The sequence below is a fragment of the Spea bombifrons genome, chromosome 1 (assembly GCF_027358695.1).
Source record: "Spea bombifrons isolate aSpeBom1 chromosome 1, aSpeBom1.2.pri, whole genome shotgun sequence".
In the NCBI taxonomy this organism is placed as follows: Eukaryota; Metazoa; Chordata; class Amphibia; order Anura; family Pelobatidae; genus Spea; species Spea bombifrons.
The window spans coordinates 165240510-165267964 of record NC_071087.1 but is presented as its reverse complement, the minus strand read 5'-3'; the positions used below and the strand labels follow the sequence as shown (position 1 = coordinate 165267964).

The window sequence follows — 27455 nt, the reverse complement described above, 5'->3', positions numbered from 1 at the left end:
TTCATCATCATCTTCATCATCATCATCTTCCTAAAGTACCCTAAAGTATCGCCAGAACGCTTCATGTGGAAGCGGATTGTTCCGGTTACTCCGATCTCTGATCTTTCTTTGCGTTGTGTGTTTGTTCGTTCGGATTTTATATCGTTATTATGTATATCCGCCCCGAGCCGCGCAGGTCGATGTGAGGCGTGTTCTCTGGGTCGCTATGGTTACTGGGAACATAAACAATTTTATGACTTTTTTTTATCTCTTTCCCACGTGGATTGGTAGATTTTTCTCATTACTCTTAGTATGTAAAGAATGTCCCCTCTTCCTCCCCATAGATGTGTTTTTCGGCCCCCCGTGTTGTGTGGGATGAGGGGCCACACGTGTTTTATGTTATGGTAAAAAATTTAATTTGCCCCGCAGACTCCAGAGACTCCATCGCCCGCGTCATTTACGCCCGAGTGTTTGGATGGATTGTTACTAAAGTGAATGAGCTGCTTGTGGGGGATCTGGATGCAAAGGCTGATTTCCAGGAGATTGGTGAGTCTCAGCAGGAGTAATGGGGCATCTACGGGAACATGGCCGGCATGAAGGGGCATCTACGGGAACATGGCCGGCATGAAGGGGCATCTACAGGAACATGGCCGGCATAAAAGGGCATCTACGGGATGGTGTAACGGGCAGTGGGGGGGGGGCGGATGGTGTAACGGTCAGTGGGGAGGGTGGATGGTGTAACGGGCAGTATAGGGGGGCGGATGCAGGGCCGGCCGAAGACTTAACTCCGCCTGGGGCGAAGTTTAAAATGCCGCCCCCCCGCCGACGCAGGGGGGGGGGGGGCGTCATTTTAAACTTCGCCCCCCCCACACCGGTACTTACCTTTAAACAGTCCTGCGGCGAGTCTCCCTGTGCTGCCACAGTGCCGGCTTGTAATGCTGAGCGCCGGAAATTCACGTCAGTTCCGGTGCTCTGCATTACAAGCCGGCACCGAGACTGAACAGGGAGACTCGCCGCAGAGGAGAGAGAGAGAGAGGGGCGCCGAGCGGGTAAGCGAAAACCACTCGGTGCCCCTCTCTCTCTCCTCCGCTTCAAAAAAAAACAAAAAACGCTTGGAGCGGCAAAGTGCCGCCCCTTCTAAAGTGCCGCCTGGGGCAATTGCCCCAGTCGGCTCCATTGTAGGGCCAGCCCTGGGCGCATGGTATAACGGGCAGTATAGGGGGGGGGCGGATGGTATAACGGGCAGTATAGGGCGGGTCGGATGGTGTAATGGGCAGTATAGGGGGGCGGATGGTATAACGGGCAGTATAGGGGGGGATGGTGTAACGGGCAGTATAGGGGGGTGGATGGTGTAACAGGCAGTATGGTGGGGCGGATGGTGTAACAGGCAGTATAGGGGGGGCGGATGGTGTAACGGGCAGTATGGGGGGGCGGATGCTGTAACGGACAGTAAAGGGGGGGGCGGATGGTGTAATGGACAGTATAGGGGGGGTGGCCAGTGCTGCATCTGTTGGGTCCTTTGCGATGTCTCTGGAATCAGATGATATTGGGGGGTTTTAACCCCCTTTGGCCTTGTGTGTCTTTCAGTCCATTTTTTTCACCCCGGACATTTCTTTCAGGAATACTGGATATTTTTGGCTTTGAGAATTTCTCAGTAAATCGCTTTGAGCAGCTGTGCATTAACCTGGCCAACGAGCAGCTCCAGAACTTCTTCAATCACGTGAGTGTCTTCATACCAAGCAAGGTTTAGGGTGGGCTGCGCACAGCATTCTGGGATAGGGGGTGTAGGGGGGTCTCGGTATCCTGGCTGGATGTAAGTCGGCTTCCCCATTGAGCCTCTCGCCGGTTCCTGGTCGTTACCAGAATTCCCGGGCCCTGAAGTTGATAAAGTTGCCCCGAGGACATTAGTCGAGAATGCTTGCGGGTCAACCAGGAACGACTAACTTTATATTCTAGGATGCAGTAACCCAGAGAAGTTAAACGCTCTTTAAAAACAATAAGATTTCTCGATGCCGGACAATAAAATACATGGAGAAGTCATAATAATGTCAGACTGATTCCAGTTTACCAAAAATATCGAACCACAGAAGATTTTATCGGCCACCGGTCTGACCCGGCCTCATGTAGAGCTGGCGGGATGCGGGAATCTCCTGATTCTGGCCGCGTGGGGTCTTCTGCCATGTGACATAGTAATTGTAGCGTAGGGTGTAGATCCGATTTACCCCAATGGCTTTCACAACGACCATTCAGTCCCACCAGCAAACGTCGGGCCCATCCCACCTGGGAATCTGTTCCACCAACACCAAGATGCAAGCGCCCACCGAGGTACCAAAGCCAACGCGACTTTCCCACCGGCTTCCATTGAGGAGTAAATCCACCGCATAAAATTACTCTTGTGAATGCTCAATAACTTTGAGACACAGATTCTTCCCAAAAGAGTTGAATAAGCAGATTTTATTGCTCGTGCACACGTGGGAGAGTCATCAGCCAGACTACTCTTCCTCCATGAAAACAACACGTCTTATATACCTTTTACAAACAAGACAGCTACGTGCTAAGATCTGTCTACGTAACAAGTGTCCTGAAATATACAGAAAGATACAGAAAACCATTCCTCCTATTATGGTCAGTTTATGGCAAAGACCATGTTTGCAGCTGAGATGATCAATCGCTTCTGACCCCCCTCATTGTGGTCCTTGAATAGACTTGGTCAGTTTCTTTTAACTAACTTGGAGCAAGAAATAGCCAACCACCTGTCCACTCTTAACCTTTCATTGCACAGAGTCACACAGAAAAGGACACTCAGGGTTAACATAAAAATGTCTGCTGAGAAGCTGAAGGCACATATTCAATATTCACACTCTGGATGTAAATCACGTGGTATTAGATCTCGGTTTAGGTTTAGAAGAGCCCCCCCCCCCCACCGGAGGGACCATGTATGTTCAGGTGTTTCAGAGCCAAGAGGCACACGTTACGTGAGCCATACTTGTGCTCGTTACGTGTTTGTGGAGGCCGATGCCAAAGAAATAGAAGCGGGGCCAGCAGGGAAGTTCCAGCCTCCATCGCATTCGTGTATCCAATGTCCTTTTTCTCACAGCACATCTTTCTGATGGAGCAGCAGCATTACCGGGAAGAAGGGATCAACCAGGAGACCGTGGCCTTCAAAAATAACCAGGCTGTCCTGGTATGTAAATAAGCGTATCGCTCCGCCTCTCACCCTAATCCCAGCCTCCCCTCCTGGGTCCCTCCGTTTCCTGTTTGCCTTTCCTGTGCATGTTAGGGATTGGCTCCCGCGGGGGGCTGTATTATTGGTGGGGGGATCCGCCCCCCCCCGGGGGGCTGTATTATTGGTGGGGGGATCTGCTCCCGCGGGGGGCTGGATTATTGGTGGGGATCTGCTCCCGCGGGGGGCTTGATTATTGGTGGGGGATCGTCTCCCGCCTGAGCTGGATTATTGGTGGGGATCTGCTCCCCCGGGGGGCTGGATTATTGGTGGGGGATCTGCTCCCGCGGGGGGCTGGATTATTGGTGGGGATCTGCTCCCGCGGGGGGCTGGATTATTGGTGGGGGATCGTCTCCCGCGGGGGCTGGGTTATTGGTGGGGAATCGTCTCCCGCGGGGGCTGGATTATTGCTGTGGATCTGCTCCCGCGGGGGCTGGATTATTGGTGGGGATCTGCTCCCGCGGGGGCTGGATTATTGGTGGGGATCTGCTCCTGCGGGGCAGTTTAACAATTGTCTGTCTTCTCTCTCGTAGGATCTGTTCCTTGCGCGGCCGTGGGGCATCCTGTGTATTCTCGATGAACAGAGCTCTTTTCCACTGGTATGGTCGTCATGCGCAGAGGGGGTCTTGTCTGCTTTATTGGGAGTATCTTCTACATGTGTCATGGCTTCCGTGTGGCAGGACACAGTCACAGTGTGTGACGTTAGCGTGTGATAGCCCCACACAATGTGTAAAATGTTTTATGCTGCGTGTTTATGTGGCTGATCTAGACCAGATGCAACAAACAGAGGGGCTCCCCAGCATTTGTTAAACTACAACTCCCATGATTCTCAGCAATCCTGGCAGCAGTAACTTACAAACGCCTTCTTCTGACTCGGGTAGGAAAGGAGCAGAATCCCAGAAAGTCAGAAAGTTTTACTTAACCGAGAGAGTGGTAGATAGGTGGAGCAGCCTCTCAGCAGAAGTGGTAGAGGCTAATACAGTGAGGGAATGACGAGACAGAGGACTGATTAAGGTTTGAGTCTTTTTACAGCAGGATTAAGGGGTGACTGTATGGGCCACACGGGGCTTCCACGGGGCCCCAGACATTGGGTCCTAGCACTAGGTCTTTTTGAAAACTGTGTTCAGATGTTCCCCGTTCCTCATAAAGATCTCATTCTAAGCCTTCCTTTTGGTAAACGCTGGTTACGTTCTTCTTAGCTTTGTCTCGGTTTTTAGGCTTTTGGCCTCCCTGTAGGTTGTGACAGCCGTGGCGTGTTTTTCTAGGCCTCCGACAGGTTGTTTGTGGAGAAGCTGACGAGTAGCTGCCGAGCCAATCCTCACTTTGAACAGGTCCGCGGGAAGGACCCTGGATTTATTATCCTCCATTACGCAGGAAAGGTCTGTCGCCCAGCGGAGCGCTCGTGCCGATTCGGTTTCTTATGTTCTTGCGCAGCTTCAGGAACCTTTTTCTGGGAAGTATGGCTTCCTCTCACGTTGTCTTGTACGATAGTTTGGTCTGCGGCTGATGGCTTCCTCCTTCATGTCTGCCATCTCCTCTTTGTCCGCTCTGGATACGTTCCCAGCTCCTTCTCGGCCGCTTCTCGTTATCGTCGTTCCTCTCTTCACAGGTCCGTTACACGGTTGTTGGATTTTTGGAAAAGAATCGGGACACGCTGCCTGTGAACATCCAGGGCCTTTTCATGGACAGCGTCACCTCCTTATTAAGTGTCCTCTTCACAGGTACCGTCCAAGGGGGATCCAGCTGCTGAACGAGGGCTAATTGTGTGCTGACACACGGCCAGGGTTTTTAGGTGGTGGGGCATGAGGAGGGTGTAAGGGGTAGTAACAGGGGGATCCGTGTCTGGGCTGTGGGAGAGGTCTCTTTATCGTGTTTGATGAATACCGATGGCCATTTTCTTACTTGGATTTTTTTCTCTGTAGCCAGTATTTCGAGGACAGGAACGCTGACGCCGGTGCAGAGAGACAAGGTTCACGTTTCCTTCTTACTCTTCCTACATCAAACCTTTTCTGCTTAATGAAAGGAACTCCCGTGGTGTCTCAGCCATTCGTGATGTCCAAACACTGTAGGCCCCTGTGTATTCCTCTGGCTTCTCTCTTAGGCCCGTGGACGCTAAGCACATCTGCTGGGTTTTTTCTTTGCTTCTAGGTACTGATATCTCAAGAAAGAGGACCGTCTCGCAAGATGTCAGTGGGAGCGCAGTTTCGGGTATGAAGTTGTGTTCCCCTCTAAATGTCTTTCACTGACCCTTTGTGACCATTGATGGTGGGTAGGAGGCCATGTCCAGCATTAGGACAGTAACGCTCGGTGTCTCTGCTACTGCTGTCTGGGGTTAGCACTCTTTCTCTTGTGCGTCAGGGACTGGCTGTCATTCTGTTGCACGTCGGGGATTAGCTCTCTTTATCTTGCGCGTCGGGGATTGGCTCTTTCTCTTTTGCGCTTCTGTGATTGGCTCTCTTTGTCTTGCGAGTAGAGGATTGGCTCTTTCTCTTTTGCGCGTCGGGGATTGGCTCTTTTTGTCTTGCGCGTCGGGGATTGGCTCTCTGTCTTGCTAGTAGGGGATTGGCTCTTTCTCTTTTGCGCGTCGGGGATTGGCTCTCTTTGTCTTGTGCGTCGGGGGATTGGCTCTCTTTGTCTTGCGCGTCGGGGGATTGGCTCTCTTTGCCTTGCGTGTCGGGGATTGGCTCTCTTTGTCTTGCGAGTAGGGGATTGGCTCTTTCTCTTTTGCTCGTCGGGGGATTGGCTCTCTTTGTCTTGCGCGTCGGGGGATTGGCTCTCTTTGTCTTGCGCGTCGGGGGATTGGCTCTCTTTCTCTTTTGCGTCGGGGGATTGGCTCTCTTTGCCTTGCGCGTCGGGGATTGGCTCTCTTTGCCTTGCGCGTCGGGGATTGGCTCTCTTTGTCTTGCGAGTAGGGGATTGGCTCTTTCTCTTTTGCGCGTCGGGGAGCGCGCCCTCGTGGTTTTTTTGTTCTATCGCTCTCTCTTCATAGAAATCCCTCTCGGTTCTCATGGAGAAGATGTACTCCTCCAGCCCCCATTTCATCCGATGCATCAAACCCAACACTCAGAAGGACCCTCTCGTTCTGGAGACAGAAGTGATTCTAAATCAGGTGAGGCAGAAAACGGACACCCACCACGGCCAGGGGACGGCGTCGCGCATCGTCGCGGGGCATTTAGTGTAGCCGGGGCAGAAGCCGGGAAGCGGTTTTCTAGGAAGACCCCTCCAGTGACCAAACCCAGAAGGTGAGAACGGTCCAGCTTCTGCTTGCAAAAAGTGGGTCCTATGGGGTTACTGCGAAGCGTACAGGTAACAGAATAGCGCTGCGGAATCTTCTAGAAATAAAAGGTCATAATGAATAGAACCCTCTCTCTACCACTTCTCTCCTTCTCGCTAAACTCATTGTCTCTCTCTCCTCCCTCTCTCCTCCCTTCTCTGTATGTCTCTCTCCTCCCTTCCCTGTATCTCTCTCTCCTCCCTTCCCTGTATCTCTCTCTCCTCCCTTCCCTGTATCTCTCTCTCCTCCCTTCCCTGTATCTCTCTCTCCTCCCTTCCCTGTCTCTCTCTCTCCTCCCTTCTCTGTCTCTCTCTCTCCTCCCTTCTCTGTATCTCTGTCTCTCTCTCTCCTCCCTTCTCTGTATCTCTGTCTCTCTCTCCTCCCTTCTCTGTATCTCTCTCTCTCCTCCCTTCTCTGTATCTCTCTCTCCTCCCTTCTCTGTATCTCTCTCTCCTCTCCTTCGATCCTCAAACGTTTTCCTTCCTTGTAATATCGCCACATGCAGCGCCGGGTGCACACATCGCCATATGCAGCGCCGGGTGCACGTATCCCCGTATGCAGCGCCGGGTGCACGTATCCCCGTATGCAGCGCCAGGTGGAAGTATCGCCACATGCAGCGCCGGGCGTATATATAACCGCATGCAGCGCCGGGTGCACACATCGCCATATGCAGCGCCGGGTGCACACATCGCCATATGCAGCGCCGGGTGCACACATCGCCATATGCAGCGCCGGGTGCACACATCGCCATATGCAGCGCCGGGTGCACACATCGCCGTATGCAGCGCCGGGTGCACACATCGCCATATGCAGCGCCGGGTGCAAGTATCGCCATATGCAGCGCCGGGTGCACGTATCGCCGTATGCAGCGCCGGGCGCACTTTTCACTGGAGAGAAATCTTTTTTTCATCATGGGATTTAAATTGTTGCCGCCATCTTGCTTCCCCGTCACAAGGTTAAATTGCCCCTCTACCTGCACGGCTCATGGGGAATTTCTGAGACATGGGTGTTTCTTTGGTCGTATCTCGGCTCCTTTAACTGTTTGACCTCCTCTGTTCACAGCTTCGGTATAACGGCCTGATGGAGACGGTGCGGATCCGCAGGGACGGCTTCTCCTGGAGGCCGACTTTCCAGGAATTTGCTGGACGGTGAGAATTTGCTGGACTTCGGTGACAATTAGTACTAATCTAGTGAGGGAACTTAAACATGCGTGAGATAGGCATACGGCCCCTGAATCTAGGATGAGATTAATAAATGATTAAGTGTTATATGACTGGGTGGATGGTAGATAAGTGGAACAGGCTCCCAGCAGAAGTGGTAGAGGGTAATACAGTGAGGGGATTAAACATGCATGGGATAGACATACGGCTCCTGAATCTGAGACGAGACCAACGACTGATTAATGTTGAAGTCTTTACAGACTAGCCGGGCCGGCGGGTTGTGGGATTCAGCAGCTGCCCCCGTTGCCTTCATGCATCCCCCTAGATTGCGAGCTCCGTGGACAGGCTGTGGTTAGTGCCGCGCTTAGTTGGCTCTTTTCTGCCGTTATTCTAAAAGGTTTGGGATCCTCCTCCGAAGACCTGACGTGGATTTCAACAGAGAGAGGCGAGTGCCACAGACTGAGAAGTGGGGTCATTTCCAGAGGGTTCTCCTGCACAGTAAGGACTCGGATCCTTCATATTTGCCTTCAGCCTATGCCAGGCATATCCTGGCAAAAATGAAGTACGGAGGCTGTTCCGACTCTGGGTAATGGGCCGGTTGGAGAGTCCAGAGACCTTCCTTTTAACTGACCCTTAGAGCATTGTGTGAGCAGTGTGAGTGTCCGTGAGGGCCCTGTTATTCGTGGCCTCGAATAGAAAGCTTGACTCCAGTTACTCATGGCTCCCAGGGGACGCGTTTCTGCTCTATGAGGTTCGCCCATCTCTGTCTGTCTGTCTGTCTGTCTGTCAGTCAGTCTGCACTTGTCATGGTGTCAGTACATGTGAGACTCCGTAGATCAAATTGAGAGGGTGGCTGGTGAGAGGGCGGTTATGGTTGCGGTGAGGGGACGCGAGGGCCGTTTTGCGGTGAGGGGACGCGAGGGCCGTTTTGCGGTGAGGGGACGCGAGGGCCGTTTTGCGGTGAGGGGACGCGAGGGCCGTTTTGCGGTGAGGGGACGCGAGGGCCGTTTTGCGGTGAGGGGACGCGAGGGCGGTTTTGCGGTGAGGGGACGCAAGAGCCGTTTTGCGGTGAGGGGACGCGAGGGCCGTTTTGCGGTGAGGGGACGCGAGGGCCATTTTGCAGTGAGGGGACGCGAGGGCGGTTTTGCGGTGAGGGGATGCAAGAGCCGTTTTGCGGTGAGGGGACGCGAGGGCCATTTTGCGGTGAGGGGACGCGAGGGCGGTTTTGCGTTGAGGGGACGCAAGAGCCGTTTTGCGGTGTGGGGACGCGAGGGCGGTTTTGCGGTGAGGGGACGCGAGGGCGGTTTTGCGGTGAGGGGACCCGAGGGCGGTTTTGCGGTGAGGGGACCCGAGGGCGGTTTTGCGGTGAGGGGACCCGAGGGCGGTTTTGCGGTGAGGGGACCCGAGGGCGGTTTTGCGGTGAGGGGACCCGAGGGCGGTTTTGCGGTGAGGGGACGCGAGGGCGGTTTTGCGGTGAGGGGACGCGAGGGCGGTTTTGCGGTGAGGGGACGCGAGGGCGGTTTTGCGGTGAGGGGACGCAAGGGCGGTTTTGCGTTGAGGGGACGCGAGGGCGGTTTTGCCGTGAGGGGACGCAAGGGCGGCTTTGCGTTGAGGGGACGCGAGGGCGGTTTTGCGTTGAGGGGGCGCGAGGGCGAATTTGCAGTGAGGGGACGCGAGGGCGGCTTTGCATTAAGGGGACGCGAGGGCGGCTTTGCGTTAAGGGGACGCGAGGGCGGTTGCTGTGAGGGGACGCGAGGGCGGTTATGGTTGCTGTGAGGGGACGTGAGGGCGGCTTTGCGGTGAGGGGACGCAAGGGCGGTTGCAGTGAGGGGACGCGAGGGCGGTTTTGCGGTGAGGGGACGCGAGGGCGGTTTTGTGGTGAGGGGATGCGAGGGCGGTTGCGGTGAAGGGACGCGTCTCATCTACATACAGATCTGTATGGTGATCGAATGAAATGCGTGGAGAGTTGCCGACGTGTTGACCGTCTGTTCTTCTGTTTTCAGTTGCCTGGAGGTCCTCCGGGGGGCGCAGCTGAGTGGTTGGCACTGCGGGTAAGTTTTTATTGCTCAGTTTTTATTATTTGACTCTTTTGTCAGATTATTTCAGAGCTTTATTGCCTTTTACCTCCTCTGCAGGGTGACCCGTCTTTTCTTTAAATACTGGCACCAGGACCAGCTTGCCCAATGTGTCTCGAGGCTGACGGCCGCCGCCGTTGTTCTCCAGAAGCGTAAGTGGCGGCCGGCAAATCACTTAATTTCCTCCAATATCGGTCATGTGATATTTTGGGGAACTCTCCCGGCTCAAACACCACACTGAGCCGATGCTTTAAAGCGATGCTAATAAAGTCCGTTCCTCCATAGACTGTAATTAGTCAGAGAATCCCACTGGGTGAATAAGACTGAGCCATTCTGAGCCAGGCAGTATTATCCAAACTCTGTGTCTGGCAGGGTCTCCACCTCATGAAGCGTATATGTCTTTCCTTTTAGGTTACAAAGCTTTACTCTGCCGCAGAAAATACCGGAAGCTCCTACGGGAGCTGAAATCACAGCAGGAGAGACTGCGGCTGGAGCAGGAGAAAGAGGCGGTGAGAGAGCGCGAGAGACTGCAGGAGGAGCAGCGCAGTAAGTGAGGCAGGAGATATGCGAGCAGGCAGGCGAAATGCATTGTGATCTGGGAACTAACTGACTCTGTGGCTGTTGTCAGGGGCTGCCTCCCGCCCGGTTCCTGCTCCGCGTAAGCGGCCTCCTCCGTCCAAGGTGTGCTCCGGGTCAGGTGATGGTCCATCTCGGCAACCAGTCCCGCGGCCACGGAGCCAGCTTGTTGAGGTAAAAGCTCGGTCGGCTTTGAATGGTGGAGAGATTCCCCTCTCTCCCCTCCCCTGTCTTTCTCTCTCTCTCTCCTCCCCTCTCCTGTCTCTCTCTCTCTCTCTCTCTCTCTCTCTCTCCTCCCCTCTCCTGTCTCTCTCTCTCTCCTCCCCTCTCCTGTCTCTCTCTCTCTCTCTCTCTCTCTCTCCCTCTCTTCTCCCCTCCCCTGTCTCTCTCTCTCTTCTCCCCTCCCGTCTCTCTCTCTCTCTCTCTTCTCCCCTCCCTGTCTCTCTCTCTCTCTCTCTTCTCCCCTCCCTGTCTCTCTCTCTCTCTCTCTTCTCCCCTCCCTGTCTCTCTCTCTCTCTCTCTTCTCCCCTCCCTGTCTCTCTCTCTCTCTCTCTCTTCTCCCCTCCCTGTCTCTCTCTCTCTCTTCTCCCCTCCCTGTCTCTCTCTCTCTCTTCTCCCCTCCCTGTCTCTCTCTCTCTCTTCTCCCCTCACCTGTCTCTCTCTCTCTCTCTCTTCTCCCCTCACCTGTCTCTCTCTCTTTTCTCCCCTCACCTGTCTCTCTCTCTCTCCTCACCTGTCTCTCTCTCTCTTCTCCCCTCCCTTCCCGTGTCTCTCATCTCCCCTCCCCTTCCCTCTCTCCTCCCCTTCCCTCTCTCCTCCCCTTCCCTCTCTCCTCCCCTTCCCTCTCTCCTCCCCTTCCCTCTCTCCTCCCCTTCCCTCTCTCGTCTCTCCCCCCCCTCTCCTCCCCCCCTCTCCTCCCCCCCTCTCCTCCCCCCCTCTCCTCCCCCCCTCTCCTCTGTCACTACAGATGAGACCGTTGTTGTTGCTGTAGCAGTGAAGCCAAAGTTCCACTCATTGACTGAAGTCGTGTCTTCCGCAGCTCTCCCCGTTTGACAATCCTAAACCCGACTCCCCGCGCGTCTCTCTCACCGCGGTCCACGGAAAAGAGGGGAAGAAGAAGATGCTTCAGAGACGCAAAACCCTCCTCTGGTTCCAGGAAACCCAGGCGGACAAAGTGCGGAGCGACGGGGCCTTTCCAACATGGCTGCACGGCATGATCTCCCGGCGGTAACGTAATATTAGCTATACATTATACAGGGGCCGGCTCGCTGATTTATCTATACATTATACAGGGGCCGGTCACTGATTTATCTATACATTATACAGGGGCTGGCTCGCTGATTTATCTATACATTATACAGGGGCCAGGTCACTGATTTATCTATACATTATACAGGGGCTGGCTCGCTGATTTATCTATACATTATACAGGGGGCCGGTCACTGATTTATCTATACATTATACAGGGGCCGGCCACTGATTTATCTATACATTATACAGGGGGCCGGTTGCTGATTTATCTATACATTATACAGGGGGCCGGTCACTGATTTATCTATACATTATACAGGGGCCGGCCACTGATTTATCTATACATTATACAGGGGGCCGGTCACTGATTTATCTATACATTATACAGGGGCTGGCTCGCTGATTTATCTATACATTATACAGGGGGCCGGTCACTGATTTATCTATACATTATACAGGGGCCGGCCACTGATTTATCTATACATTATACAGGGGGCCGGTCGCTGATTTATCTATACATTATACAGGGGGCCGGTCGCTGATTTATCTATACATTATACAGGGGGCCGGTCACTGATTTATCTATACATTATACAGGGGGCCGGTCACTGATTTATCTATACATTATACAGGGACCCGCTCACTGATTTATCTATACATTATACAGGGGGGCGGTCACTGATTTAACTAATGGATTTATAAATTGTGTTAACTGTTAACATGCTGTTTAAAACTTAATGCATCTGAAAAGCAAAAAAACATGGGGGCGACTACAGTATTCTGGCCCAGGGGCCATTTGGTCTGATACTGGCTCTGCTGTCCAGTGGGGTTGGAGTGTTAAGCTTGAAGATTATAGGCCACCCAAGGCTTTTAGGAACATTTGCGGTGTTATGTGTGGCCCCTGTCTGAGTGACCCCTCTCTGGGTTTCTCTGTTTATTTCTTTAGAGATGCTGAGAATTTTCTGGCGGATAAAGGACTCGGAGACTTCCTCATCCGGATCAGCCAGAACCGCGCGGGGTACATTCTCACTTACAAGTAGGTGGAACGTGGTCCCCTATCCAAGTCCTAACGAACCCACACCTTACCCCTTAGGGGCTGCAGGTCAGAGCGAGGGGAAGCCCCTGTTTGCATTACTGGGACAGATCGGCCCTTCTGGTGAGCCTCTGATCTCCGTGTAACAGGCCCTGAGGTAGGTGCTAGAAATACCCCCCGATGAGCAGCGGTCTAAGCCAAAAGCTCCAGAGGGACAGCCGCGCCCCGGGGCAGATTGTTTGGTGATCGAGCCCCTCGGCGCCCCACCACCTCAATGGGTCGGTTCTGAGGAGGGTATTTGATCACCACGGACTCCGCAGTCTGCCGTATCTGTTCTCGCTGTGGGGGATCTGGATCTGTTCTCGCTGTGCGGTTATGTGCTGTGCGGGATCTGGATCTGTTCTCGCTGTGCGGTTAGGTGCTGTGCGGGATCTGTTCTCGCTGTGCGGTTAGGTGCTGTGCGGGATCTGTTCTCGCTGTGCGGTTAGGTGCTGTGCGGGATCTGTTCTCGCTGTGCGGTTAGGTGCTGTGCGGGATCTGGATCTGTTCTCGCTGTGCGGGACCTGGATCTGTTCTCGCTGTGCGGGACCTGGATCTGTTCTCGCTGTGCGGGATCTGTTCTCGCTGTGCGGTTAGGTTCTGTGCGGGATCTGGATCTGTTCTCGCTGTGCGGTTAGGTCTGGATCTGTTCTCGCTGTGCGGTTAGGTGCTGTGCGGGATCAGGATCTGTTCTCGCTGTGCGGGATCTGTTCTCGCTGTGCGGTTAGGTTCTGTGCGGGATCTGGATCTGTTCTCGCTGTGCGGTTAGGTGCTGTGCGGGATCTGTTCTCGCTGTGCGGTTAGGTGCTGTGCGGGATCTGTTCTCGCTGTGCGGTTAGGTGCTGTGCGGGATCTGTTCTCGCTGTGCGGTTAGGTGCTGTGCGGGATCTGGATCTGTTCTCGCTGTGCGGGACCTGGATCTGTTCTCGCTGTGCGGGACCTGGATCTGTTCTCGCTGTGCGGGATCTGTTCTCGCTGTGCGGTTAGGTTCTGTGCGGGATCTGGATCTGTTCTCGCTGTGCGGTTAGGTCTGGATCTGTTCTCGCTGTGCGGTTAGGTGCTGTGCGGGATCAGGATCTGTTCTCGCTGTGCGGGATCTGTTCTCGCTGTGCGGTTAGGTTCTGTGCGGGATCTGGATCTGTTCTCGCTGTGCGGTTAGGTGCTGTGCGGGATCTGTTCTCGCTGTGCGGTTAGGTGCTGTGCGGGATCTGGATCTGTTCTCGTTGTGCGGTTAGGTGCTGTGCGGGATCGGGATCTGTTCTCGCTTGACGGTTAGGTACTGTGCGGGATTGGGATCTGTTCTCGCTGTGCGGGATCTGTTCTCGCTGTGCGGTTAGGTGCTGTGCGGGACCTGGATCTGTTCTCGCTGTGCGGTTAGGTTCTGTGCGGGATCTGGATCTGTTCTCGCTGTGTGGTTAGGTGCTGTGCGGGATCTGTTCTCGCTGTGCGGTTAGGTGCTGTGCGGGATCGGGATCTGTTCTCGCTGTCCGGGATCTGTTCTCGCTGTGCGGTTAGGTGCTGTGCGGGATCTGGATCTGTTCTCGCTGTGCGGTTAGGTGCTGTGCGGGATTGGGATCTGTTCTCGCTGTGCGGGATCTGTTCTCGCTGTGCGGTTAGGTGCTGTGCGGGATCAGGATCTGTTCTCGCTGTGCGGTTAGGTGCTGTGCGGGATCTGGATCTGTTCTCGCTGTGCGGTTAGGTGCTGTGCGGGATCTGGATCTGTTCTCGCTGTGCGGGATCTGGATCTGTTCTCGTTGTGCGGTTAGGTGGTCCACATGCGCAGATAAGCAGCCGTGTCTCTCCCCCAGGGGTCCGGCTCGCTGCAGACATTACATGATAGACGTGCAGCCTAACGGATGTTACGTCATACTGGGGGAGGATCAGGCCCACTGGACCCTCGAAGCTCTGGTGCGGTATTATCATGGGACTGGGATCCAGCCGTACGGAGAAGTCCTGGCGGAGCCGTGCGGGGCGGTAGGTGTAATTACCGGCTTTGTGTTAGCTGACGGGGTGGGGTATTTATTGCTGGGGGGTGGTAGTTGGGGACGGGTATTAGTAACCTGCCAGACCTGTAGCTGGTGACACAAACCTCGTGTATTTGCATTGTGTGTTCTTTCTGTGTCCTGAATGGTTTGTGTCTCCTTCAAAGGTTGCTAATTGGGAGCCGGACTCTGAAGAGTTAAAGTTCTTGACAAAGACCCTTTCGCTGGGGAATGAGAATGCCCCCTCGCCGTATCCTGCCCCCTGTCCACGCGACGAGCCTGGCCCGCAGCGCATCCACCAGGCGTCGGCAGATGTACCCAAGAAGAAGCTGCCAGAGACGTCTCCCCCGCGGCCCCATCTGCACAGATCCATCCGCATCGCCATGCAGGAGATCCAGCAGGTGAGCCGGCGGTCGATTCGCTGCGCAGGTGGGGGTTTGGGGTAATTTAGCCTTAATTACCCCTTTGTGGTTCGGAGAGTCTTATGAGGATCCTCATCGATTAATAAATGAACCCCCCTCTTCTTTGCAGCTGCACTGTATGTAGGAGACCCCCGTCACGCGTAGGGGGTCTCTCCAATCACCTTTCCGGCTCTGTCTAGGCGGACCTCGAAGTCTGGTGCCGGTTACCGGTCTCTCTTGGCCGCTGTACCCGGCCCCCGTAGCGCGCGTCTGTTTTCCGGAATCACTTTCTTGTCTGTTAAGCTGGGATTATCTCACCTTGGACTTCTTCCTCGCAGGCCTCTACGCTTTCCGCCAAGAACACCGGCACCTGACGCCCGGCGCTTGGCTGACATGGAGCCGGTTTGAGGAGAATAGAAGCGATTCTGGGCTCGATGCCGAGTTTCCACGTAGAAACCAACGAGATGTTTTCATGATTCGGCCCCAGAATGAAAATCGCTTCTGGTGTCTGTTGGGGACGGAGAACCCGTTTTACAGCAGAGGCGCCTGGAGCGCTTCACGCAAACACGATGTAACTGCGAGGCCCGCGCGCAAATCGGCAGAATTAGCAAAAGCCCCAAATTGTGATGGGGCACCAGGAGCGTGTTGGGGGAGGAGGGTAAAATGAACGCAGTTTAATACATTTCAACCACAGAACTCGTCGTGTTCGATATTCTGGCGCATTCCTCGCATAAACATGTAAAGCGTTTCGGTGAATATAAATAAATATAAATAATTGCCCCAAGCAGGATCATTTCTGTGAATTTTATTCTTTTTAATGTAAACTTTTCTTTAGACTTGGTTCATAAGGGGGGAGAGCGAGCTCTTGGGGTTAGTTCATTTCCACGGCCGGGACCCGCTTGTGCTGCTTCTTCAGCTTCTTCCTGGAAACAGAAATGGGAGAGCGATGTGAGGCTGGGTAGTATGGGGGTGGGGAATGGACAGTGTGCTCGTGCTTTGGGGGAGCGGGTCTGGGGTATCTGTTGCTAGGAAACCGTGGTGTCGCCTGTAGCCCACAGAGTTTTGCCACACCGAGTGACACTCAGGGGCTCAGGGACTCCCCAGGTCTGGGAATCTTCTTTATGTTGCATTTATCTTCCATGTTGCCCTAGAGCAGCGCCTTCAGCTTTGGGCCCTGGAGCAGTAATACAGGAAGGGCCCGTTCTGTGGATTTCCTGGCTTGGAGTTTCTTTTTCTATCTTTACCTTTTATCTAACTTCATAGGTGTTGTTACAGGGGGGCAATTGGAACCCCCATCTAAACGTATGGGTACACTGGGCTGTTGCCCAAGTGCCCTTCGTTCTGGGGGCCCTGTGGTGAATCACAGTGCTGCCAGCCCCTAACAGTAGCGTATCTATAGGGGAGGGGTGAGCAGAGAAGCCGCCTCCCCTGGGCCGGTCTTCAGGGCTGCGCCGAGGCAGGTTTAAGATTGTGATCCCCGTAACCGTAGCCCTGCTCAGCGGCCGCCCCATCTGCAGACTGCAGGACTGGTTGGCGAGATCACAATCCCCATGTAACCGGCCCAACATTAAGAAGCGCGAGGTCTGTCACTTAGTCTGTCACTCACCCGAACCTCGGCTTCAGTGCTCCCGAATCACTATTGATGTCATCCACGTGCTCTACATCGATAGCCGGCGCATAGTGATGAGGGAGCACTAAAGCAGACCAAGCGCTCCCACGACAGGATCGAAGATGAGAAAGGGGTGTAAGTGTATAGATTTGTGTGTAAGGGCAGTGTATGTGTATATGTGTGTGTATGGGCAGTGTGTGTGTATATATGTGTGTGTATGGGCAGCTGTTTGTAAAGGCAGTGTGTGTGTATACATGTGTGTGTGTGTGTGTGTGTGTGTGTGTAAAGGCAGTATCTGTGGGCAGTACAGGGCATGTGAACGAGGTATTAATCGAGGACGGTGGGTAACTTACCTCTGCACCAAAAAGAGAATTAGCGTGATAAGAAATGCAGCCCCAAACACGCAACCGAACACAATGCCGATAACCAGCCCTGAGGAACATGGAGAAACCGTCAACACACATCAAAAGCACACGGGGAGGGAGCGCAGACAGCGATGTTACGCGGGGAGAGAGCGCAGACAGCGATGTTACGCGGGGAGAGAGCGCAGACAGCGATGTTACGCGGGGAGAGAGAGCAGACAGCGATGTTACGCGGGCAGAGAGCGCAGACAGCGATGGTACGCGGCACGTGGGGAGAGAGCGCAGACAGCGATGTTACGCGGCACGTGGGGAGAGACCGCAGAGAGTGTGACAGAACCCTCCATCTGAGACAGCATTACAGAGACTGTTACGTGAGGAGATAACCGCGAGGTCTTACCTGCGTCTGTCTCTGAAGAAGACGGTTCTTCGCTTAGGTTGGTTCCGCTGGATCTTCCTGAAAATTTTGTAGAATTAAATTGTAGCCATTTTTAAATTATAGTTAATACCCCTCCGCTGTCACCCCTACCTCTCCTGGGGGTATTAACGGTTCTCTACGTGATAGTTAATACCCCTCGCTGTCCCCCTACTTTTCCTGGGGGTATTAACGGTTCTTTACATGATAGTTAATACCCCTCCGCTGTCTCCCCTACCTCTCCTGGGGGTATTAACGGTTCTTTACATGATAGTTAATACCCCTCCGCTGTCTCCCCTACCTCTACTGGGGGTATTAACGGTTCTTTACATGATAGTTAATACCCCTCCGCTGTCTCCCCTACCTCTACTGGGGGTATTAACGGTTCTTTACATGATAGTTAATACCCCTCCGCTGTCTCCCCTACCTCTACTGGGGGTATTAATGGTTCTTTACATGATAGTTAATACCCCCTGCTGTCCCCCTACTTTTCCTGGGGGTATTAACGGTTCTTTACATGATCGTTAATACCCCTCCGCTGTCCCCCCTACCTTTCCTGGGGGTATTAATGGTTCTTTACATGATAGTTAATACCCCTCCGCTGTCTCCTTACCTTTCCTGGGGGTATTAACGGTTCTCTACATGATAGTTAATACCCCTCCGCTGTCCCCCCTACCTCTCCTGGGGGTATTAACGGTTCTTTACATGATAGTTAATACCCCTCCGCTGTCCCCCCTACCTCTCCTGGGGGTATTAATGGTTCTTTACATGATAGTTAATACCCCTCCGCTGTCTCCTTACCTCTCCTGGAGGTATTAACGGTTCTCTACATGATAGTTAATACCCCTCCGCTGTCCCCCCTACCTCTCCTGGGGGTATTAATGGTTCTTTACATAATAGTTGATACCCCTCCGCTGTCTCCTTACCTTTCCTGGGGGTAATGCAGGTGCCGGTGCAGTTCGTTTTGCTGTCGAATCTATTCCCATTGCCCTGACATCCGCTGTAAAAGAAAGTATCGCAGGCCTCCCGCTGCGGGTCGTAATACCACATTAAAATCAGGGCCATGCAGGGGCCGGCATCCTGGGGCAAACCGCACACGGCTTCTGTGGGGCAATAAAAGGGCAGAAACAGATCAACAGAGGAACAGAAAGGGTTTTATATAGTATTTATTGGGTGAAACGGGGGGAGGGCGTCTGGGTGGGTGTATTTATTGGGTGATACGAGGGGGGCCGTCTGGGTGGGTGTATTTATTGAGTGATACAGAGGGGGTGGGGTGTCTGGGTGGGTGTATTTATTGGGTAATACGGGGGGGGCGTCTGGGTGGGTGTATTTATTGGGTGAAACGGGGGGAGGGCGTCTGGGTGGGTGTATTTATTGGGTGATACGAGGGGGGCCGTCTGGGTGGGTGTATTTATTGAGTGATACAGAGGGGGTGGGGTGTCTGGGTGGGTGTATTTATTGGGTGATACAGAGGGGGGGCCGTCTGGGTGGGTTTATTGAGTGATACAGAGGGGGTGGGGTGTCTGGGTGGGTGTATTTATTGAGTGATACAGAGGGGGTGGGGTGTCTGGGTGGGTGTATTTATTGAGTGATACAGAGGGGGTGGGGTGTCTGGGTGGGTGTATTTATTGGGTGATACAGAGGGGGGGCCGTCTGGGTGGGTTTATTGAGTGATACAGAGGGGGTGGGGTGTCTGGGTGGGTGTATTTATAGGGTGATACAGAGGGGGGGCCGTCTGGGTGGGTTTATTGAGTGATACAGAGGGGGTGGAGTGTCTGGGTGGTTGTATTTATTGGGTGATACGGGGGGGCGTCTGGGTGGGCGTATTTATTGAGTGATACAGGGGGTGGGGTGTCTGGGTGGGTGTATTTATTGGGTGATAGGGGGGGGCGTCTGGGTGGGTGTATTTATTGGGTGATACAGAGGGGGTGGGGTGTCTGGGTGGGTGTATTTATTGGGTGATACGGGGGGGGGCGTCTGGGTGGGTGTATTTATTGGGTGATACAGAGGGGGTGGGTGTATTTATCAGGCTGTATAGACAGTCGGCTGTCAGGGTGACGTTAGAGCTGTAGACTCTTACCTCCAGGGGGATATAGAGCGTTAAACCCGGGCGAGCAGCGCCTGAGACATTCCCTCTCGGAGCTGAAGCTGTTCCTGCTCTTCCCGTCTTCTTTCTGGACGAAGGCTCTGCAGATCTGCTGAGACTTATCATACGACCATCTTATTTCTGCCCCCGGACCGGACCCCCCCACGCCCGCTGGGTCATCACAGTCACTGTCTGGGGAAGAGTACCGGCAGGTAACAGGCATTAAGGGCAAGATGTGAATCGAGGCAAGTAATAAAACATGCAGTTCAAAGAGCAGGGCACAATGGCTGGCAAGACACCCACTGGAAGGGAGCTATGGGACACACAGTATGCCTCTCTCACTGCAGGGCGACAGACACATGGGAGCTATGAGACATGGAGTCTGCCCCTCCCACTGCAGGGCAACAGACAGAAGGGAGCTATGGGACACGGAGCCTGCCCCTCCCACTTCAGGGCGACACAGACAGAAGGGAGCTATGGGACACGGAGTCTGCCCCTCCCACTTCAGGGCGACACAGACAGAAGGGAGCTATGGGACACGCAGTCCGGCCCTCCCGCTGCAGGGCAACACAGACAGAAGAGGGCTATGGGACACGAAGACAGCCCCTCCTACTGCAGGGCAACAGACAGAAGAGAGCTATGGGACAAGGAGTCTGCCCCTCCCAGTGCACAGCGACGCAGACACATGGGAGCTATGGGACACGCAGTCCGGCCCTCCCGCTGCAGGGCAACACAGACAGAAGAGGGCTATGGGACACGAAGAAAGCCCCTCCTACTGCAGGGCAACAGACAGAAGAGAGCTATGGGACAAGGAGTCTGCCCCTCCCAGTGCACAGCGACGCAGACACATGGGAGCTATGGGACACGCAGTCTGCTCCTCAGACTGCAGGGCAACAGACACAAGGAAGCTATGGGACACGCAGTCTGCCCCTCCCACTGTAGGGCAACAGACAGAAGAGAGGTATGGGACACGTAGTCTGCCCCTCCCACTGTAGGGCAACAGGCAGAAGAGAGGTATGGGACACGGAGTCTGCTTAAGAAGCTTAATTCTACCCCCAAACCCCCCCCCCGGGGATTATATGGAAGAACTCTAATTGCTCACCTTGGGATAAAGAGTCAGATGTCAGCAGGAGGAGCCCCAGCAGAACGGGGATCGGGGGCCACATGGTGCTTTAAAGGCCTCAATTCAAACGCTGATTTGTGGCTTGAACCACAACGCCGTTCAGCGATATCTGTGCGCTGGCAACCGCAATCCACACGACGAGAAGAATGTCACCCAAAGTGGCACAAGTGGCTAGCGAAGTCCGTGTCTCACGTCTCTGGGACGCTCTGAGCTTTGGATCTTCTATGTGAGGAGGAGATAACGTTAGGAGATAAGAGACGTGAATCACGCTCTGGGAGATAATCCGGGGCCATAAAACACAATGTGAACCAGGAGATTGGTCTCAAAACACAAGTAGTTCAGAAAGAACCAGGAAGTAGATTTTCTGCGTCCCAGAAGGGCCGGGTGTCCACCTTGGGACCTCTCAAAGCTCTATGAGTCCTGGTGATGGACGATAATGGCCACCACGTCCTGCCCTATGGACTGCACGTGACCAGAAAAGACTACACCTTCCACCAAATAATAAAGAATAAATGACATCGCCCTGTGGCCCCTCTGCTTCTACACTCCCTAAGGATGTGAGATGGATGGAGACCACTTACAGTTCAAGCTCCTCATAAACGCTCGCGCTTAATGAGCACGCCTGCATCATACACAAGGCCTGAGGTGCTTGGGGGCCCCAGAGGCAGCACTGTATGTGTCAGGAGCCCGATCACTGAAGTGGGCTCTGTGTTATGAACAAATTGGTACTTTGCTCAAGGCCCCATGGAGCGTTAATCCGGGTGGCTCAATCCCCATCTTCCCACTAACAAAAAATGATAAACTTCCTCCCATCATCCAGAAACATAGACTTTCGCATCACAAGCCGCTTAGTCACTCAGATCCACAGGGGCATTTGGTCACCTTTGTTTGGGGCAAGAACTTTGGATTTGGTCACCTGTGGAGAAACCTGGCAAAAATGTTGGCTTTTGGTTACCTGTGGAGGAATCTGGCTACGTTTGGGGCAGGAACTTCGTCTTTTGGTCACCTTTGGAGGAATCTGGCTACGTTTCGGGCATGAACTTCGTCTTTTGGTCACCTGTGGAGGAATCTGGCTACGTTTGGGGCAGGAACTTCGGCTTTTGGTCACCTTTGGAGGAATCTGGCTACGTTTGGGGCATGAACTTCGTCTTTTGGTCACCTGTGGAGGAATCTGGCTACATTTGGGGCAGGAACTCTGCTTTTGTTTCTTCGGTAAAATCGTTTATAATAAGGAGGATGCGGTGAATCACAGGCCGCCGAGCGAAGGGTGATCAGGCTGTAAAATCATTTACTAAACTGTAGATAACCCTCGGATCCACCCCCAGCTACCGCGTTAATTATTTCTAGGACTTCAGTCTGGAGACAAGTCTGCCTTTCTATAAAGGGAGCTGTTGTGGGTGTAAATACCGCTCGGCACAGGACTGTCTCATTAATAGGGTGTAAACTCCGTGCGGTACAGAACTGTTTCATTTATAGGGTGTAAACACCAGACGTAAAGCGTAAACTCTGCACAGTACAGAGCTGTGTCATTTATAGGGTGTAAACACCAGACGTAAAGCGTAAACTCTGCACAGTACAGAGCTGTGTCATTTATAGGGTGTAAACACCAGACATAAAGCGTAAACGCTGCACAGTACAGAGCTGTGTCCTTTATGGGGTGTAAACACCAGACATAAAGCGTAAACGCTGCACAGTACAGAGCTGTGTCCTTTATGGGGTGTAAACACCAGACATAAAGCGTAAACGCTGCACAGTACAGAGCTGTGTCATTTATAGGGTGTAAACACCAGACATAAAGTGTAAATGCAGCGCGGTACAGAACTGTCTCATTTATAGGGTTGGGTGACCACATTTTATTTCTGCCATTCAGGGACGTACTATGAAGCGCATGAGGTCACACACACAGGTACAAATACACTATATATATATATATATATATATATATATATATATATATATATATATATATATACACTATATATATGCGTTAGACATGCATTTTTAACTACATAATATGTACTTATCTCTTTGAAGTAAAGACTGTGATTTCAAAATGACAGCTGAACTGGCAGTTAGTTTTCATTCTTTAATATTACACCCTGCTGCCGATATATATTAATATTAGCCTCTGCTGCCGATATATATAAATTACACCCTGCTGCCGATATATATTAATATTACACCCTGCTGCCGATATATAAATATTATACCCTGCTGCCGATATATATTAATATTACACCCTGCTGCCAATATATAAATATTATACCCTGCTGCCGATATATATTAATATTAGCCCCTGCTGCCGATATATATAAATATTACACCCTGCTGCGCATATATATTAATATTAGCCCCTTCTGCCGATATATATAAATATTACACCCTGCTGCCGATATATATTAATATTAGCCCCTGCTGCCGATATATAAATATTACACCCTACTGCCGATGTATATTAATATTAGCCCCTGCTGCCGATATATATAAATATTACACCCTGCTGCCGATATATATTAATATTACACCCTGCTGCAGATATATATAAATATTACACCCTGCTGCCGATATATATATTAATATTAGCCCCTGCTGCCGATATATATAAATATTACACTCTGCTGCCGATATATATAAATATTAGCCAATATATTTATATATTAGACCCTGCTGACAATATATTTTATATTAAACAAATTGGACCCCAGGAAAGCATTTCCTTGGACCCCGCTCCACACTCCCTAGCATGCAATAACTCCCTCTCTTTTACTCACTCCCTGTAGTTCAGGTATAGATAATATAAACAACACATGTAAACAGCACTCACATGTATAGATCAACTGAATAAGACATAAAAACCCTATATTTGCAGGTATCCATAAATAATGTATGGAAACATAGCATAGCAGATCATCAGAATAACACACAAACCCAGCTTTGCAGGTATAGATCAACTGGAATTCACATAACAACTCAGCATTAAAGGTATATATAAAACCCTCTAAATTACAGGCATAGATCACAGGTTGCACCCCCCAAAGCCAGCCCTGGCATCCACACTGCCCACATAGATCCTGACCAGCACCCAAATTATACACATAGGACATGTCATCTTTGTCCCCAAACAGCCCAGCATGAGTCAACTTTGTCCCCCAACAGTCCTGCCTGTGCCATCTTGGTCCTCAAGGCTCAAACACCCAGCTCGTGCCATCTTTGCCTTTCTACAAATCAATTATACATCTATGATACACACAAACACGTTTATAGTCACTCACTAATTCATACTTTCATTCACATAATTCATTCACACAATCATTTATTCTCTCACTCATTCACACAAATCATCCACACATTAATTCATACTCTCATTCATTCACACATTAATTCAATAATTCTCTCACTTATTCACACAATTCATTCACACATTAATGCATACTCTCACTCATTCACACAATTCATCCACACATTATTTCATTTTCTCACTCATTCAAACAATGCATCCACACATTACTTCATTCATTCTCACTCTTTATTTATTTCAATATTCTTACTACCCCCTTCTCACTATCTACCCCCCTTTCTCAGTATCTACCCCCTTCTCACTATTTACCCCCCTTCTCACTATCTACCCCCTCTCACACCAGCTACCCCCTTTCTCAGGATCTACCCCCTCTCCTCCCCTTCTCACTATCTACCCTCTCCCAGCTTTGTAGATCACTTAGCTTCCAGGAGTCCTGCAGTGGCAGCACGAGGCCTCTGTCTCCCTGCTTTGGAGTCATATTCCGGCGCTCAGCATGAAATGCTGGCACCGCGACCGAGCTAGAGGCCTTGCGGAGGAGAGTGAGGGGCGCCGAGCGGTTGCTAAAAACGTATTCTTGAGCGACTACTCGGCGCCCCTCTCTCTCCTCCACGTGAAAAAAAAAAAAGACGGTGTTTGAAGCCACTGATTCCGGGACCCAAGACTTAAATTCCCATTGCAGGACTGTCCCGGGCAATAGGGTGCACACACGCTGTGTGAGGAAACTCTTTCCCCGCCCAGGGGGAGCAGGAACCTGGCGGGAAAACAGTTTCCTCACACAGTGTGCGGGCGTTTTACGGAATAGTTCTCCCATTATCAGAATGCAGCCTGCATAACGATGGCAGATAATGAGTTTGGAGTCCAGAATATTAAGAATTCTTTGCAACCCCGAAAACCTGAAAGCCGTTAGTAAGCAGCTCCCTGGATGGACCAACATGCATGGCACATCCTCATCTCTGAGAGCCACATCAAACCTGCGCGCCATCAGACCCCAGACACGGTGGCATAAGCTATAACCCTTACCAGAAACCCAAAGGTACCTTCTCCCGCAAATCTCTTTGTGTCTTCAGTGTCCCGATACAGGACTGTATGTAGAAGAAACAGGCCAGGCCCTGAGATATAGAAAAGGGACAGGCATAACAGCGGGACTCCATTCAACTCAAATGAAGATGCAATGTATCTTCCACCCACTTGGGGTCGTTGGTGTACAGTAATATAAATATATTAATTCCATGCAACAAGGGGCCATTTTAGGATATGCTGCCATTCGGTGAGGATGGGGTTATTTTTTTCCTTTTTCTTCAGTCTTTTTTTTTTTTTTTTTTTTTCAGTCTTTTTTATGTTTTTTTCAGTTTTTTTCACTTTGCACAGTCAGCCAGGGGGAGAAACCCCTATTCTTTGGCTAAAGACGAAGATCTAAGGGGTTTGGTGATCATCACTGGATGGCACCTAAATCGTACATTTTAACACCTTTTTTCTGTGAGTGGATGGTGGACAGTGGTTTTTCTTAATACTTTTATTATAGTAACATCTCTCCACTCCACCTCTGTTTTTAGACAAACCATAGAGCTGTCTCCTCTCCTGGGAGGAAATGTTAGATGGAATCGGGTGGGCTGCGAGCTTAGTTTGGATCGGTTGGCTGGGTATTGCAAGCTCAGCTTGGATGAGTTGACCGGAAATTGAAAGCTTTGCTTGCATTTATTGCTCGGGGGGGTTTCAGGCCCAGTTAATGCCCAGAGAAATGATCAAAATCAAGAGGATAGCAGACGCAGTTCGGGTAAGTAAACAGCGTCCGCTGTTACCACTCATCGAATTGCCTGGAACAGTTATACATTTATATCGAAGTCCCTCCGACCATGGTCCCAACTTACTGGCATCGCTGCCCACTTTCTGTATCAGCCTTTTTGCCGTGAAACAGAAATGATGGGAAGTGTGGAGGCTCCTATAATGTGCACAAATTATCTAAAAGATGACAAATATGTATAACGATTTTGGGTAAATTTTCGCAGTTTTCACATTTAGCGCCCTTTCCGCTGATAAGCGCTTTACGTGTAATATGTGGGGGGAAATAGTATGTCTCAGTCCTTCCCGTCCAGCAGATGCGCTACACGTGAATGTCTGATTTTCCATATGAAGGGATCGTGTGAGGTCGGATCCGGATACATGTCGTTCGGTCAGGGAATGTGTTTATACGCGGTGGGTGGGTAGTGGGATCTTTATAGCCTCCATTAAACAGCAGCGCATTGTCTTTGTTTGGACGCTCCTGTTTGTTGGGCTTTAGTAATAATCCCCTGAAAGCCGTGTTTATCTGCTTGTGGCTCCCGGTCCCACCCCAGAGCCGCTGAGCGGGAATCCGGCCAGTGATGGGATGAGAAAGTCCATGGGATGAAATAAAAGACATTTCCCCTTCGAACTCCTGAATAGAGGGTCCGCTCATCATGTCAAGTACTTGCTAAATGCCAGATCCTAGTGGCTGAGTATGGAATTGCAGGAAATAATTACAGGCAAGGCCCAAATTCTGTCAGTCAGAGCAGCCCAGAATGTCATTGTCCCATGCCCACACTGCCAGCACCCCCGCCACCATACTCCACATGTGGCCCCCGCTTTGGTACATGTGGTTCGTTTGATGTGAAGGGCCGGTTGGATTTGAACTCTCGTGGCCCCATTTACTTGGCCAGCACCCGGCGGAGGCTCTCTGTGGAGCTAAATATTTACTTCCTGCTGGACTCTGTAGATAAACTCTCTTTACTCATAAGACCCACAAGGATGTCTCAAGAAAGAGAGTCACAGAAAGTCTTCACAAGGAAAATATAAGATTCCCGATCAAGGAAAAAGATGGTTTAAGAAAATACGTGTGTTAGGGCCATGGAAGAAGGGATAGAGGATACGAGGAGGAGAGAAGGGAAAGGGGGTATCAGGAAATGTATGAGGAGAAGAGAAGGGAGAGAGGTATCAGAAAATGTATGAGGAGAAGAGAAGGGAGAGGGGTATCAAAAAAAAGTATGAGGAGGAGAGAAGGGAGAGGGGTATTAGAAAATGTATGAGGAGGAGAGAAGGGTAAGGGGGTTTTAGAAAACATATGATGAAGAGAGAAGGGAGAGGGGTATCAGGAAACGTATGATGAAGAGAGAGGGGGTATCAGAAAACGTATGAGGAGGAGAGAAGGGAGAGGGGTATTAGAAAACGTTTGACGAGGAGAGAAGGGAGAGGGGTATCAGAAAACATGAGAGGGGAGAGGGGCATCAGAAAACGTATGAGGAGGAGAGAAGGGAGGTGGATATCGGAAAACGTATGATGAAGAGAGAGGGGGTATCAGAAAACATATGAGGAGGAGAGACGGGAGGTGGGTCTCAGAAAACGTATGAGGAGGAGAGAAGGGAGAGGGGGATCAGGAAACGTATGATGAAGAGAGAGGGGGTATCAGAAAACGTATGAGGAGGAGAGAAGGGAGAGGGGTATTAGAAAATGTTTGACGAGGAGAGAAGGGAGAGGGGTATCAGAAAACGTATGAGGAGGAGAGAAGGGAGATGGGTATCAGAAAATGGATGAGGAGGAGAGAAGGGAGATGGGTATCA

General features: G+C 51.7%; 2 protein-coding genes across 2 annotated transcripts in view; one reads left to right on the top strand and one right to left on the bottom strand.

Moving 5' to 3' along the window:
- Positions 1-15777, top strand: part of LOC128467424 (myosin-IIIb-like) — a 28663-nt gene extending 12886 nt beyond the window's left edge. Inside the window, exons 10-29 of the mRNA XM_053449070.1 lie at positions 409-525; positions 1599-1699; positions 3077-3163; positions 3736-3801; positions 4468-4581; positions 4812-4923; positions 5125-5171; positions 5351-5410; positions 6192-6311; positions 7539-7624; positions 8034-8081; positions 9640-9687; positions 9772-9863; positions 10123-10257; positions 10340-10461; positions 11327-11514; positions 12485-12574; positions 14419-14584; positions 14760-14993; positions 15332-15777. Of these exons, the coding sequence (XP_053305045.1) occupies positions 409-525; positions 1599-1699; positions 3077-3163; positions 3736-3801; positions 4468-4581; positions 4812-4923; positions 5125-5171; positions 5351-5410; positions 6192-6311; positions 7539-7624; positions 8034-8081; positions 9640-9687; positions 9772-9863; positions 10123-10257; positions 10340-10461; positions 11327-11514; positions 12485-12574; positions 14419-14584; positions 14760-14993; positions 15332-15367 (2069 nt within the window). The 3' untranslated portion in view covers positions 15368-15777. The remainder of the gene's footprint in view (positions 1-408; positions 526-1598; positions 1700-3076; positions 3164-3735; positions 3802-4467; positions 4582-4811; positions 4924-5124; positions 5172-5350; positions 5411-6191; positions 6312-7538; positions 7625-8033; positions 8082-9639; positions 9688-9771; positions 9864-10122; positions 10258-10339; positions 10462-11326; positions 11515-12484; positions 12575-14418; positions 14585-14759; positions 14994-15331) is intronic.
- Positions 15778-15785: 8 nt separating this feature from the next.
- On the bottom strand, positions 15786-20802 carry LOC128467434 (WAP four-disulfide core domain protein 6B-like). Its single transcript, XM_053449081.1, has 6 exons — positions 20565-20802; positions 19457-19654; positions 18303-18479; positions 17362-17418; positions 16956-17034; positions 15786-15916 (listed from the first exon to the last, which is right to left on the bottom strand). The coding sequence occupies exons 1-6, from the start codon at positions 20626-20628 to the stop codon at positions 15865-15867; spliced, it is 627 nt and encodes a 208-aa protein (XP_053305056.1). The 5' UTR covers positions 20629-20802; the 3' UTR covers positions 15786-15864.
- Between the last annotated feature and the right edge of the window lie 6653 nt (positions 20803-27455).